The sequence below is a fragment of the Meriones unguiculatus genome, chromosome 15 (genome assembly GCF_030254825.1).
Source record: "Meriones unguiculatus strain TT.TT164.6M chromosome 15, Bangor_MerUng_6.1, whole genome shotgun sequence".
Taxonomy (NCBI): domain Eukaryota; kingdom Metazoa; phylum Chordata; class Mammalia; order Rodentia; family Muridae; genus Meriones; species Meriones unguiculatus.
Window position 1 is genome coordinate 13761371 of NC_083362.1, and position 14560 is coordinate 13775930.

Below are 14560 nucleotides of genomic sequence, written 5' to 3' on the forward strand. Positions count from 1 at the left end.
AGGCCTTTCCTCATCTTACAGAAAACCATCTTCTCCTTGGGTCTTCATGTGACTTTGTCACTAAATATATTCTGAAGGGTCAGGGTTTCAATTATATGGACTTTGGGAGATAAGCAATGAGCTCTGCACGCTTAGGGTAGAATTGGCTTTCAGAGGTGCCTTTGCCTGGGGTGAGGGCCAGGTGTCCAGGCTGCTTTTGCTGTTTTATTTTCACCAGCACAGTTCATTGACACTCGCAGTGGGCACAGTGACAACATCTGATAATCCTTGGCTCCGGAAACCCAACTCCACTGATAGCGCCCAGGCAAGCCGCAACTGTCACTCTCTCTGGGGATCAGTTCCCTCAGCCAGGGGATCCGTGTTGGTGTGGTCAGCTGTATTTTTCTCCCTCGTTTCTTTTTCTAGCTCCATCTGCTAATCACCCTGCTCAACTTCGACACCGAAGAAGAGCCAGGAGAGTAAAGTTATATGAAAGCGCCCGGTAACCCACGCGCACATACCAGGTCAATGGAACCCAAGCAGAATGACAGTGACAGCTGCCTTGTGGCGTACAGAGGGAATCGGGCAGATCTGCTCAGAAGCCTCAGAGACAAGCGTATCATTACAGCCTGTCCACTCAGAGAGAAACCACCTCAACGCGCCCCCAGGGACAGGCACAGCTCTCCCACGGCCACCCGGGGCTCTGCCTTGGTCATCCTCAAGGCCCGGCAAGACAGGCTCTCTCCATGTTAGGATCCCCTCGCCGTATTCAGCCTTCACCTCCACACTGTCCCTGCCCACCACAGTCTGACCTTTGGGAGCTCAGGCGGGACAGACTTCTAACCTTGAAGGAGGAAAGGAAGACCTGATGGGGGCCAAACAGTCCAGGGCCAGCTCCAAAGACAAGGACCCCAACAGGCTGCTGGTGGGGCCGAGGCAGAAGTTCTCCTCCTGGGATGACACCCTGCTCGTGGGGAAGGACCCACGGTCCCTGCTCAAGCGTGGCATGCGGCACGTCAGCTTCAGCCTAGTCACTAAGGGAATGACAGACATCCCAGACTTTCTGTGGGGCTTGCTGGAAGTCCAGAAACTCAATCTGTCCCACAACCAGCTGCGGGTCCTCCCTCCTGAGGTGGGCAGGCTGACCCGGATTGTGGTGCTGAACCTGTGCGGGAATTGTCTCAAGAGTCTCCCCAGAGAGATCAGCCTCCTGCAGAGCCTCAAGGTCCTGTTCCTCAACATGAACTGCCTGGCGGAGGTGCCGGCCGAGCTCAGCCTGTGCAGGAACCTGGAAGTGCTGAGTGTGTCACACAACTGCCTGTCCCAGCTCCCAGCCAGCTTCGCAGACCTCTCCAAACTACGGAAGCTCAACCTGAGCAACAACTATTTCGCTCACATCCCCATCTGTGTGTTCTCCTTGAAGGAGCTGGATTTCTTGCACGTGGGCTCCAATCGCCTGGAGAACATCGCCGAGAGCATCCAGTGCCTGGGTAGCCTGCAGATCTTCATCGCGGAGAGCAACAACATCCGCTCCTTCCCCAGGTCGCTCTGTCTTGTCACCAGCCTAGAGCTGCTGAACCTGAACAACAATGACATCCAGACCCTTCCGGATGAACTCTACCTGCTGTGTAGACTGGGGAGGATTGCATGGAACCCCATGGACAAAGGGCTGCACATTTCCCATAATCCTCTCTCCAAGCCCCTGCCGGAGCTGGTGGAGGGGGGTTTAGAGATGCTCTATAGCTACTTGAAGGACAAAAAGCACAGCTGATGTGGATGGCAGAGGCATGGACATCAGACACATGGACACGAGTTGTCTCACGTGGACCCTGTTAGCTGGGATGCTTCCCTAGTCTAAGCTCTCTAATGTTAGTGTCTGTCAGTGCTGGGCTCCTATTGGCTATGTGGTTGTGGAGCACCTGACCAGGTGAGATGTTTGCTTTTAACCTTATCTGCCCCTAGTATATACCCCACGTCCCCAACTAAGGACAATATGTTCATCTCACTTGAAGTGTGTCTTGAAGCAGGCTTTTGGTTTTTACCAAAAGGAACAAATGACTCTTTTAAGAGTGAGATTTAGTTCTCAGTAAAGTGAATGCTAAGTGGAACTCAACATAAGTCCAAGATCAAATATATATATATATATATATATATATATATATATATATATAATGTACTATATGCACTGTACAGTGCAGAGGACAGAAACTGTCTATTTTTGGGTGGTTTCCACTCCAAACAGTAACCTGCAGCGAGATGGCAACAGCAAGACAAGTTCCTATGTTGGCCCCAAGCAAGCTTCTAAGATGAAAGGCTGAAGTAGAGCTGGCTCTGTGCTGTCGGGGACCAAAGCAGGCAAAGCTGCTTTGGGGAAAATGATCATAGGAACTTTTTCTTTAAGATGCCTATCGGGCTATTCGTGCTGTGTGTGCTGGTGAAGACAGGGATGGCATGATAGCTTTCCGACAATAAACAAAATGGTTCCAATGTAAGCCTCAGCTTTCTTTCCCAGCTCTCTCCTACCAACCATCCATGGCATGCTTCGTTGCTATGGAGACCAGCCCATGGGCCAAGAACCCCATTCTACTTTCCTTTTTCTTTCTCAGAGATAGGTTGAGCCCTAGGGACAAGCAGCCAAAAGGTGGGCAGGAGGAGATGGTAAGGACAAGCCACACACACAAAGTCATTGCCCTTTAAAGATTTGGGCGAGAGGACTGTTTGCTACTTGAGTTTCACATAAGGGCCTGTAAGCACCAAAAGGGCAAGTAAGCAGATCTCTGATTTGGTTTTAAGTCAGTACAGCTGTTAGCCAAATGGATGCAAGGGAAAGCCGTGACATGAGCTTGGGTCACAGGATCTCACTGTCACTATGGCAGCAAGGTGCCTCAGGATGTCGTTATTAAAGAGTTAGAAAGGAGAGACTAGAAAGATGGTGCCACATTTGCTGTAGAGGACCAAGGATCTGTTCACAGCATCCATATGGTAGCTCAGAACTGTAACTCCAGTTCTGGGGGATCTGATGTCTTCTTCTGACCTCCTCTGGCACCAGGCATGCACATGGTGCCCATACATGCATAGAGTCAAGACAAAAATGTGGCAAGTACCCACAGGCCCACCCACTACAGATTGTTCTGATTTCTGGGCATACAGTTTATAGACAACAGTAAACAACAAATAAACAGCAAGATCTAGAATCTGAGATGACTGGCAAGACTTTTATAGTTAATTTCATATTAATGTTCTTAGTTCAATTGAATTAAGCTTTTGTAGCCCCCTCTCCAGCCAGGACCTGGGGCTAGGGCTCTGAGAGAGATGACAGCCTGTGCATTCTACCAAGTAGATCAGGGTTGGGTGAAGACAGGGCTTCACCATGCATGTTAAGCTGAGATCCCTATGAAGCAAGAACACCAGGACCCTGGTGTCGCTTGCCCCGAGCCCCAAAGCCTCGGCAGCAGGTGAAGCAAGCATGGAGCACAGCTGGGCTATCAGTCAACTTCTCCTTGTCCTTCAGACATCCATCCCTAGCACCTCTGCTTTCTCCCCTCTTCTTGAATGAAAAGGGCAATAAAGCACTGGGCAGTGGCTGGCTGCCAGGTTCCAAGCGAAGGCCCTTGCTGTGTGCAGCTGTCTTCCTTCTTTTCCCAAGAGATGCTCAAGGGGGAGGGAGTTTCCACAAAACTTATTTATAGGGGCAAGCGATTTCCCCCCCAACAAACTCCCATGCCAGTTTTCCCATCCACGGAAGAAGAAAGCCAGTTCCTGCTAAAGATAATCACACTCCTCTTGTCACTAGCATATACATGTTTGAACCACTGCAAACAGATCATACCTGTCTGCGTCTCTTGGAGGCAGCTGAAGAAGCCTCTTCCAGCTCCCCAGTAACAGGAGACCTGCACTTTCTTGCCAGCCCACATGGGCACACTCCAAAATCTCCACCCGCCTTGCTTTATGGGAGCCAAGACTATTTAAAAACATCAGTGGAGTTCTCGCTTGACCTCCTGACTCAGTGGGAAATTACAGGGCGAGCTCTGCTCTACAGAACTGGGCAGGTCATTCAGTGAGGCTCTGCGCTGAAGTGCACGCAGCTGTCAGGCAGGCCCCGGCGTGTGCCAGGATCATGCCCGTGAGTGCTCTCTGCTGTGGACAGCTTTGGCTCACACTGAGCTTTCATGACCTTGCTCTGAGCAGAGACACCAGTGAGGCCAGCAGCACAGTCCTCATCTTGCTGAGTGATCATTTTATTTCCTCCGCCGCCCTCTGAGTCATTTGATCCCGCCGTGCTCCACTCCTGGGAAAGGATGTACCATATTTTGAAGGTGACCTATGAGCTCGTTGTACTTTTAAAAAGAAAAAAAAAATAATAATGGTTCAGTTTCCAGCTTCTGCTGGAGCCCTTCAGAAGTGCAATGGTGAGAGTTTTCTCTGTTAGCGCTCGCTCACTGGGGAATGACAAAAGCCAAAGCAGTTGCCCAATGTGCTTTAGATATCGATTCTTTGTAAATAGTTCTTTTTATTGATCAAGGGAAGTGCTCAGTGAAATACTGGCTAATGGGCTTATTTATTCAAAATACTAGTGTGGAGGGACTCTAACCCCTGCCTCTGTAGTCTAACTCCACTTATTGACTGTCTGTGGAACGCCCCTTGCCTGTCACGCTCCCCATGCTGCCGCGTTCAAGTAAATTCCAGGTGTTCCAGAAACTCCGAGAATCAAAGCGCCGAGGATGACTGCGCTGGCTGCGGAGCACAAGCTGTCAGAGAATAGGAACTAATCGGTGCTGACGTGGGGGAGTCGGCGGGCTGCATTCCCAATATTGTTGTGCTCGTATCTCTGGGCTCTCAGTGTGCCGGCACGCCAGCGTGTGCTCAGAAATACCTTTTGAAGTCGTTGCAACTTACCAACACACAATTAAGCAAAAGCCCTGAGCTCCCAGGAAAGAAGAAAGATTGAAAAGACACATCTGTTTGTCGGATAATAGCGCTAAATGCATGTTAGGAAGGAAAGCCATAGTCATCGCTCAGCTTGTTGACTTCATTCATGGATGAGAGAAGCAATAGACGCCATTCTTGGGCTTTGGTTAATAAACTGGCTCTTCAGTAACCAGAGAGAGAGAGAGAGAGAGAGAGAGAGAGAGAGCTTCAGGGCCACACACCTGGATTGCAGAGTGAACTTATCCTGTACTGGAAAATGGAAAATGTGTTGCAGATGTTACTACCTAGGGGAGTGGATGCACAAAAAGAAAACATTTTTTTTTTCAGCAAGCAATGGATAAGGGCATCTTGGAAATGCATCTCATCTCCGAGAAGCCTCCAATCACTAAGTGAATATGTGCTTTAATAGCCAAGCGCAGGAACATGGGTGCGGGAAGGACTACGAGCTTGTCACTGGAATCGTGTTCTGATGTCAGTAGTCGGAGGCCACAGGACAGGTGAGGCCTTGAGTCTTATATCACCATCATAGGCAGGCTCAGGAGTGATTCCCGCCTTGGCTGGCTGGAATCAGTGAGGTTCTGGTTAATGGCTAAAGATAGAGGACGAGTTCAGAGAATGAGCTCAAAAAGAATCAAAGGAAGGCAAAGACATTAGCTGCTAGATTAGACTAACATGAAAGTACCGGATGCTGAGGGATGCCTTTAATGTCTGCTATAGAAGTGCCCCCAGGCTAACCGCTATCTCAGAAATCCTCGTCCGTCTCCTACAAGCATACCCTTGAGAAACAAAACCTCCAGCTTGGTTGTCATGTGCGTCAGTACCCCAGACGCCATTTCTTAATCATGATGAATCCAGGAACACCAACATATGACTCTTCCATGCACTTTAAGAAAACAAAATAAGGTTCAGAGGAACACAAAAGCCATTAAAACAATGAGGCGGACCATCTTGACCTTGTACAGAAAAGAACTCTCTACAAGTGTTTCTTTTAAGTTACCCATCAGGTTACATGTTGAATCCAAAGCCTTGCTAATTAAAAAAAAATAGACAGCACAGTAATAAAAAGGGGAAGCAGAGAGGGCTCATAATGAATCTGGAAGAGCTTGGGCGTCGTTAAGGGCAAGCATAAGTGAAAGCTATTAGCATGAAGCTTGCTATGCATATTTTTTTAGTAGTGTCGTAGGAATCTATTTACAAGGAGACAACATATTTCCTAAGGCTTCTTAGCTCAGTACCGGGCAGAAAATAAAAGGTGAACTGGAGTTGGAGCAAAGCATCTTCTGGTTTTAGGGAAAGGGCTATACATCATGGATGCTGCACTGGTGTTGGCTCTGATGGCAAGGGCCAGAGCCGCTGAAGGAATAGCTCATGGTCACCCGTATGCATTGGTCTCCAGTGATTTGAGTCCCTCAGATGTCAATGTGGTGACATGCCACTTTAGGAACTCTCTGGACTCCTAAATGCCATGCTCACTACTCTATGCACCCACCCACAGAGACAAGCATGTTAATGGCTCAGTACCTGCTTAGCAACTATGGCCCTGAGACGGCAGAGGCTAGGATCATGAAGATGGCTGCCACACACAGGCCCTCTCACATCCATAGGCGAAGAAGGTGAGGCTTGCCTAAAGGATGTATTTCTGTGGCAGAAACTGCCTAAGAGATGCGTGAGTGTAGAATTACTTGGGAGGGAGGAGAGACAGCAATGCTGTGATGTCACTGAACAGTGCTGGGTACATACAGCCAACATGACTTTGTTTGTTTTGCTTTGCTTTGTCTTGATAGAAAAAAAAATATCTATGAATCTCACTCTCGTACTGCAACTCCACTTTATAAATCCTTTGTGTCATTTGTCATTTTTTTCCTTTAACCCAGATCCAACATGGGTTGCCACATGGCGAGAGATGTGTCCTGAGCGTGAGAGGTGCCTCTGATCTCTTCCTTTGCTAACTTACAGGCTGACAGGGTCCTAAAAGGACCCAGGTTGTCAAAGATCCTGGATGTTGACTTCTCATCAGAGTTCCCATAAGATCTGCATAAAGAAATTATCTGGACCTCAACAGGAGAGATTGTGAAGTAGCTCTTCTGGGTGGGACTCACACTTTTCACTCTGTCATGGCTCTGTGGGCTGTGATACTGTCTCTCTTGCTCTCTCTCTCTCTCAGCTGACAACTGCTGACGTCAGCACTCACCTAGAAGGGTGGCTAAGAGGCTGCTCAGCTTTCAAGGCTAGCAAGAGCTGGCAGAGGGAAGGGCAGGGGAGGGTGGAGAGGGACAGGGAGGGGCAGGGAGGGGCAGGGGGTACTTGAATCTAGTCAGTAGATGTGAACCCTAACTGGGGCCCTGTTGTTAGACTCAGCTGGGCAGCTGGGGAAATGGTAGATTCCTGCCTCTTTAGAGAGGGTGTCCATTTCACTGAGTTGGAGGAGGGCCAGGCATGGCCATCTGAGGCTCACAGTTCAGGTATTTCCATGTCATGGAAGACAGGATAAAAAGAACCAGAGCCAGCGGGATGTGTTCCTCAGAAAGCAGAAAGCTGTAGGGCCTGTGTCCAGCTGCCCCATGGGTCATGAGGAGAATCCTAATCAGCTTCCACCCCTGGATGTTCTGAACTCTCAGGTGGCTGTCATGTTGCACCCAGGACAGAGTGGACACAGAGTAGTGGCGGGTGGAGCGAATGAATGGACAACAGAGAACGAGTGAGATCCCACCACTTCCCGGATCCAGGCCTCCAGAGGCGAGGCAGCAACCGCGCTCACTTTCAAGTGCATTCATTGCAAGGCTACTTTCACCTTGAGGGTCTGTGAGATTCTTTCTTTTGGACTTTGCCTTCCTCTTACTTAATGCCTCAGCACGTAGATTCCCTGAGTTTATGATAATTATGATTATTTAAAAAAGGCAAAACACATTGTGAAGACAGACAAAGATTAGAGTGAATTATTTGGTGTCTTGTAGTATCACAGGATTTTAATTTGGGTTGATTCAAAAACTGTGAAATGGTGAGGAAGAGCCCAAGTATGGTTCAGGGACTGAGTGCCTGCCTCTCCTGCCCAAGGCCCTTCCTTATATCCCAGCACTGACTTCTTTCACATTTAATAAACGGAGAATGAGCCAGGCCAGAAATGGGTACACCACAGGCTTTGCTGGCATCTGTTACCCAGATCCAGTGTTTTTTTAATCGGGGCTGGCTACTTGGAACAGTCAGCTGGTCTTCACTGATTGATTGATGAAAAACTCTGATTACACAGATGAACCACATGGGCAGCTCAGGCTTCTTGAGGGTCCCCTAGTAAAAGTAGCTGGGGCTGACTATGACATTCTGTTGCCTGCTTTTTGATCACTCCCCCCTGATTGGGGGGCTACCTCACCAGGCCTCTGAGGAAGAGGATGAACTCAGTCCTGATGTGACTTGAGAGCTGGGGTGGGGGGCTCCCTTTTCTGAGGAATAGGGGAGGAGGGGAGGAGGAAGAGGGAGAGAGAGTGGGACCAGAAGGAGAGGAGGGAGGGGGCTAGGAGCAGGATGTAAAGTGAATAAATAAATAAAAATTTTAAAAAACCTCTGATTAAGTTTCTAAAAGAGATAAAATGCCCAATAACTTTTCCCTATAAAATCTCTTTATTGGATTGTTTCAGTGATATGCTTTAGGAGCATATAGCAAAATCTTTGCTTTAAAAACAAAACAAAACAAAACAAAAAGAAAAAACAAAACTTTGTGCATTCCACAGTGCCAGTGGAGAAACTGTCACAGAATTCACATGGCCTCCAAAGTGATTCCCTTTACACACACACACACACACACACACACACACACACACATGCTCACCTACTCAAGTGTTCTCGCACATGCGAGCAAGAAACCAAAAATTAAAGGTTTCCGGCTGCTTTTGACAAACCTTAGATGTGTGTGAGATCCAGTTGTGTTTGACAAGAATCCTTGAACAGCACAGCTGCCCCAGTCCTTGGGAACTTCGAGGAACAATTATGCTGTTAAGCTCCCTGAGCCAACTTACAAGAGAAGGCTAAGAATTTACACTCTGAAATTACAGGCATAGTAGAAGCAAAAAGATGATTAAAAAAGCCTTCTTCCTTAGAAGTTAATGTTAAGAAATTCATCCTCTCTCTCAGAAATGGGCACGATAGGTTTTCTACATTTTTGTTCACTTAAGCCACCTAATATGTTTGAAGAAATTGAGTTTATGTAGTTTGCAAATTATCTCGCGAGATTCCTGTTAATATTTTGTCACATCAGAGCTCGTTGTAGCTCAGCCTTCTTCCAGAGCTAAAGAAGGAGTGCAGCTCCGTTTCTGGTTGAGCAGAATGCATCTTTAGATCGCATGAGGTCAGCCTCAGAGTCACAGTCCCTGGTGTGTGTCATTAACACAGAGAGCACGTGCAATAAAAGCTCGAGGGTGCAGACTGAGGTAACAGGTATAGAGACCCTGAATATTCTAAGAAGAAAGACCTAGACCTCTTAGAACTGAGCTCTGTACTACTGGGATGTCCTGCCTGGAGAGAGTGGCTTTTCGTTTTCTGGCTTTTGAGCCATATCATATAATCCCTCCTGTGGTTAAGAGGGCTTAGGCAGCATGGTAGAAATGTGAGCTTGTTGGGGAAGAAAGAACCAAAGTCAGCCAGGTGGGAGAGCCATGACTGTCCCACGCTTTTCCTCCAGAGGTTCATGCACCAAGACTCAGGTGACCTTCCCCAGTCAGTGATACCTTTCATATGTCCCATGGTCCTTGCAACATCCCTGCCACTCTGTTAGAGAGGAAAATGGAGGCCTCCTCCCAAAAGCCTCCTTGAGTGTTACACATATCTCTCCTCTTTCCTGACCTTAGCTTGCATCTTTTTGTTCTGATAGAGCTTCATCTTGAATACCACATATTTTGTGAGGTCTGTGATTTCCTTTTTGCAAGTTATCAAAGGATAAGGTGGTCTCAGGAAGTCTGAAAAGATTTTAGGAAATAGGCTCTGTTTAGGAAACAGTAACTTGCAAGCCAAGAGCAGCAGCAGAGAATCTGCAGGCGCCCAGTCTCCCTGTGACTGTCAGGAGAGTGGCACCAAGGGCATGCATGGCTCACATCCACCCACACGGTTGGGTGGGACATGCCTTCGCAGAGGAGCTGAGTCCCCCGGGAGTTTTCCCTTCCAGTCTGGAGTCACCCTTCTGGGGACTTCTTAGGTGGTCTTTGTGCTAGGAGGCGTCAGAGGAAGGCACCTGCAAAAACATCAGGAGACACCAGACACCATGGCTTTACCACAGAGGATGGATGTGATCAGTGCCAGAGGAGAAAATTTGACTTCCGTGTCATCCTTTGGAAAAGGGTGATGCCCTGGCCTCGCACACACATTGTCCGGCCAACCCGGGAAACTTCTGACTAGACAGTAGACACATGACAATGTCTTCCTGGCTGTATAGTACTTCTTTATCAGGAGGTCATTGCTATGCCGGTCTCAGACTTTCACGCTGTTTGGGGTTCTAGAGTTAGTGTCGTGAATTTTCATTAAATTGTTCATTGGTAACAACTCTAAATCATACGGTAATCAATGAGTGACTAACATTTTAAACATATATAATCATATACACTCAACATAGCAGTCCCCCTTACCCATAACTCTGGTTTTTGTGGTTTAAGTTGCTTATATTGATCTATCTATGTATCTATCTATGTATCTATCTATGTATCTATCTATGTATCTATCTATGTATCTATCTATCTATCTATCTATCTATGTATCTATGTATCTATCTATGTATCTATGTATCTATGTATCTATGTATCTATCTATCTATGTATCTATGTATCTATCTATGTATCTATCTATCTATGTATCTATGTATCTACCTATCTATCTATCTATCTATCTATCTATCTATCTATCTATCGAATATTCCACAAGTAATTAGTAGGCTTTAAATTGTGTTCCATTCTGAGGAGTATACTTCCTACTGTCTTGTTCAGGGGAGGTGGCTCATCCCTTTGTCCAACGTATCTACCCTGTATTTGCTACTGGCATGTAAGCTACTTAAGCACCTTGCCAGGTATCCAATCCACAGTGCTGGTGTAAGGCACAAGAGGAGCAGTACACTTACATAGTCTTCTTTTCTGGCAATATCGTTAAACTCTTGCCCAAATTACAAACTTGACTTTATCAGAGCCATGTCTGTATTTAAAATGAAAGTATGGGGTGTGCAGGACTCACCATTCCACAGAGCTTTGGGTGTCCACAGCAGTCCTGCAGTGTGCTCCCAAGGACCAGACAGATCCTAGTTTGTGTGACGATTAACGGTGGCTGTCAGCTTGACTGGATCTGAAATCAAATAAAATGCAAGACAGCGGAATACCTATGAGGGATTTTATTGATCGCAGTATTTGAAGTGGCAAGACTCACCTTAAACGTGGAAAGCAACTTCCTGTGACAGTTCAGAGAAAAGATAGAAGAGAAAGGGAGTTCTGCTCTAGCATGCGCACCTCTATGCCTGCTGACAACTTTGTCTACCTGATCGCTGCCACTGCACTCAGCTTCTTTGGGGTTCCAAAACTGGTGCAAGATTAGTGACCCACCTTGAATCCTTCAAGCCTTCGTCACCAGATTGGGGCTGCTGAGACTCCCAGACTTGTGGACTGGGCAGTGTGAACTACCCAGAGCCCCTGATGTAAGCCAGTGTAACAAATTTCCTTGTAATGTGTGCTCATTCTATTGGTTCTGTTCTAAAGAGAACCCTGAGTCATCCAGTATGGCAGATAATGGGGACAAGTAAGTAAGCAGGAAGAACAGGGCTGGAGGGGTATTTGATATAGAACTCCCGGGAGAGTGGGTGAGAAGATCATGTTTGAACAGAGTCCTGCAGCATGACTGTGAAGATAATCCCACTGCAAAGGCTCACAGGAAGAAGAGAAAGTGCGTGACTAGGTGGCGGCATGCTTGATGTGCCCGTGGAACAGGGAGGCCAGCATGGCTGAATGCGGTGGGTACAGAGGTCATGAGGTCACAGTCACATTGAGCACGGCCCTTCCCAGGCTCCAGGCTGCAGAAGCATCTCTGGCTTTGCTCTGAGTGAAGTGGGAGTCTGTTAGACTTTTGAAGTGGAGATGAAAACCACACTGTGACTTCATTTTAGAGGAGCTGCAGGAACTACTGGGTTGAGAAAAGGCTAAGGCAGGGCAGAGTACTCCCAGGGAGGAGTCTCTGCAATATTCCAGGTGATGGATGACGATGATCATTTGAGCTAGAGTGGAGACAGAGGGTGGAATCCCAAAGATATTTGCCAAAAGAACCAGCAGAAATTGCCAATGCATTAGATGTGGAGGTGGAGAATCCAGAAATGTGGAAGGATGAAAGTATTGTCCTCTCGGGGAGAAAGACATGTGCAGAGAGGAACAGGCCAGCCATTGTGAAATGGTAAGCAAACCTTCAAATGGGTCTTCTGGGGAGGACCTTGGGTTCTGAGGTTTGGAAAGGAACTCTGGACTGGAGAGAAGCTTTGGGGAACCATATGAGCAAAATATACACGAATTACCAAGGGATTCAATAAACTGTTTCCCCCTTGTGCTTTTCAAACTATTATGCTCATTCACCTAGAAAATCACTTCATGCTTTCATTTATTTATTTTTGCAGATTTTGTCTGAGGTGTGACTGTATCTCCATCCTTTAGCTGTCCCCATGAAACCTCTTAGGAATGGTTGTTTGATGGGAAGAGAGATGCTCTGTAATCATGCAGACATTTTAGGTGGAAGAGACAAGGGTCCAGAGTGGACACTTGAGCCCATCTGCCTTGGCTACTGTCTTACTCTCTCCCTCTCCCAGTTGACAACAATTTTAATCAGCCTTCAAGTGTCCATGCATATTGATTATCACTGCAACATCTCACTTCACTGGAGAAGTTTCAACTTATCTTCCTTTCCCTTCCTCCATTACAATGTTTCCAGCCTAGGGAGGATTAGGAAGCTTTCAAGCTACATGTTTGAACATAGAGCAAAGGACAGCAAAACCAACATCACACTGTATTTCTTCTCAGAATTTTGAGTAGGAAGATCTTCCTTCCATCAGTCAATCTACATGAACCTTTTGGAGTGAGACATCTGATAGACAATAGCTTCCCAGTTCCCCCTGGGCCTTTTCTGATCACGTGCTGCCTGTGCTGGCGTCAGCATCTGACCCACAGGCGTTTCCACACAGTGTCTCTCAGAACATGCTACCGCTCACCTTGCAGGAGTGACGTGTACCTTGCAGGAGTGACGTGTGCTTCTCCAGCTTTTGTAAACACAGGTGGGCTTCTTGTAGCATACACCTTAAGTGTCCTCATCTTTCAACCTCATCCTGCACATTCGTCACAGGTAGCAGAAGCAGGAAGTGTAGATAAGGAGGAATGGTGGGTGCTGGAGTTTCTGTTCAAAACCTGCTCATAACCTGTGGTCCATTTTCACATGAGGGGGGAGGGTCCTTTTGGGGATCAATGGCAGGACGAGGTGTGATCTACTGTTTCTAGTTTTTTTTTTTTTTTCTTTACTTCCTTCTATTCTCTCTGTCTGTCTCTCTGCGCCGGTCTGCCTGTCTCTCTGTGTGTGCATATGTGCAGAATATTTATCTGAAGGAAAATAACACAGAATGATAAACAATTCTGAAGACTAAAGACAATTCTCTGGGCGTGTTCACTGGCTTGCTCTTGTGATGGTTATTTATGTTTTGTGAATACAAGCACTGTGTGACTAATTCAGCATGCCTGGGTTTCTGTGGCAGAGAACAATGGAGAACTGGGCCTTCTCTGGGATGGTATTTTCTCCACACGTGTTCTGACGATGATGGACCCTTTTCCATCTCGTGGTGAGATGGAAGGAGTAACTACGAACTTGTTACTTACCTTTCTCCCTACGTAGCATACATAGCAGCATAACGTTCACACTACCTATGAACTTGCTAACAACAGTTTACTTTGAAAACTGCACTTGTGGAGCATGACAGGCAAAGGGGAAAAACCCTGTTGAAACAATATGTTGGAGGGCAATGTAAAATATTTGGAAGGAGGATTCCCCAGCTTTCCTGGGCATGTGACATGGCAGGAAGCTACATCTGCGGGACCATTTCTAAACTAAATAATAGCGCTGCTCACAGACGGGCGCATGGGGAGAACAGCTGCTTTTTTGGTGTCTCCGATTCTTCAAGGCTGCCCTAGCTCATCACTAACATTAGAGAGGAGCGGGCACTTCTGCCTTCCAACTAGCATGGCAGAGTGGTGGGAAGGTCACACACTATTCAGAGTTCATGGATTTTATCTCCAGGAGAGCCTTTTTTTTAAATTTTTTTAAATGTACAAGATTCACATCATTGTGCCCAAATGAGACTTTATGAATATTGTCATACTTACTACTTTGAGTCTTTAAAATTCCAATTTTAGTCTGGGCTGACATCTGAGGACAGGAACTCCACAAGGAGAGCAACAGAACCAAAAAATTTGAACACAGGGATCTTTCCTAAGACTCATACTCATGGAGATAACTTAGAACCCCTGCACAGAGGTAGCCCATGGCAGTTCAGTGTCCAAGTGGGTTCCATAGTAATGGGAACAGGGACTGCTTCTGACATGAACCGATTGGCCTGCTCTTTGATCACCTCCCCCTGAGCGGGGAACAGCCTTACCAGGCCACAGAA

General features: G+C 47.0%; 1 protein-coding gene across 1 annotated transcript; it reads left to right on the forward strand.

The window, feature by feature from the left end:
- Positions 1 to 699: 699 nt before the first annotated feature.
- Positions 700 to 2125, forward strand: Lrrc30 (leucine rich repeat containing 30). The gene has a single exon (XM_021643484.2). It carries the CDS (start codon positions 848 to 850, stop codon positions 1748 to 1750), a length of 903 nt encoding a protein of 300 aa, XP_021499159.1. The 5' UTR covers positions 700 to 847; the 3' UTR covers positions 1751 to 2125.
- The last annotated feature ends 12435 nt before the right edge of the window (positions 2126 to 14560 follow it).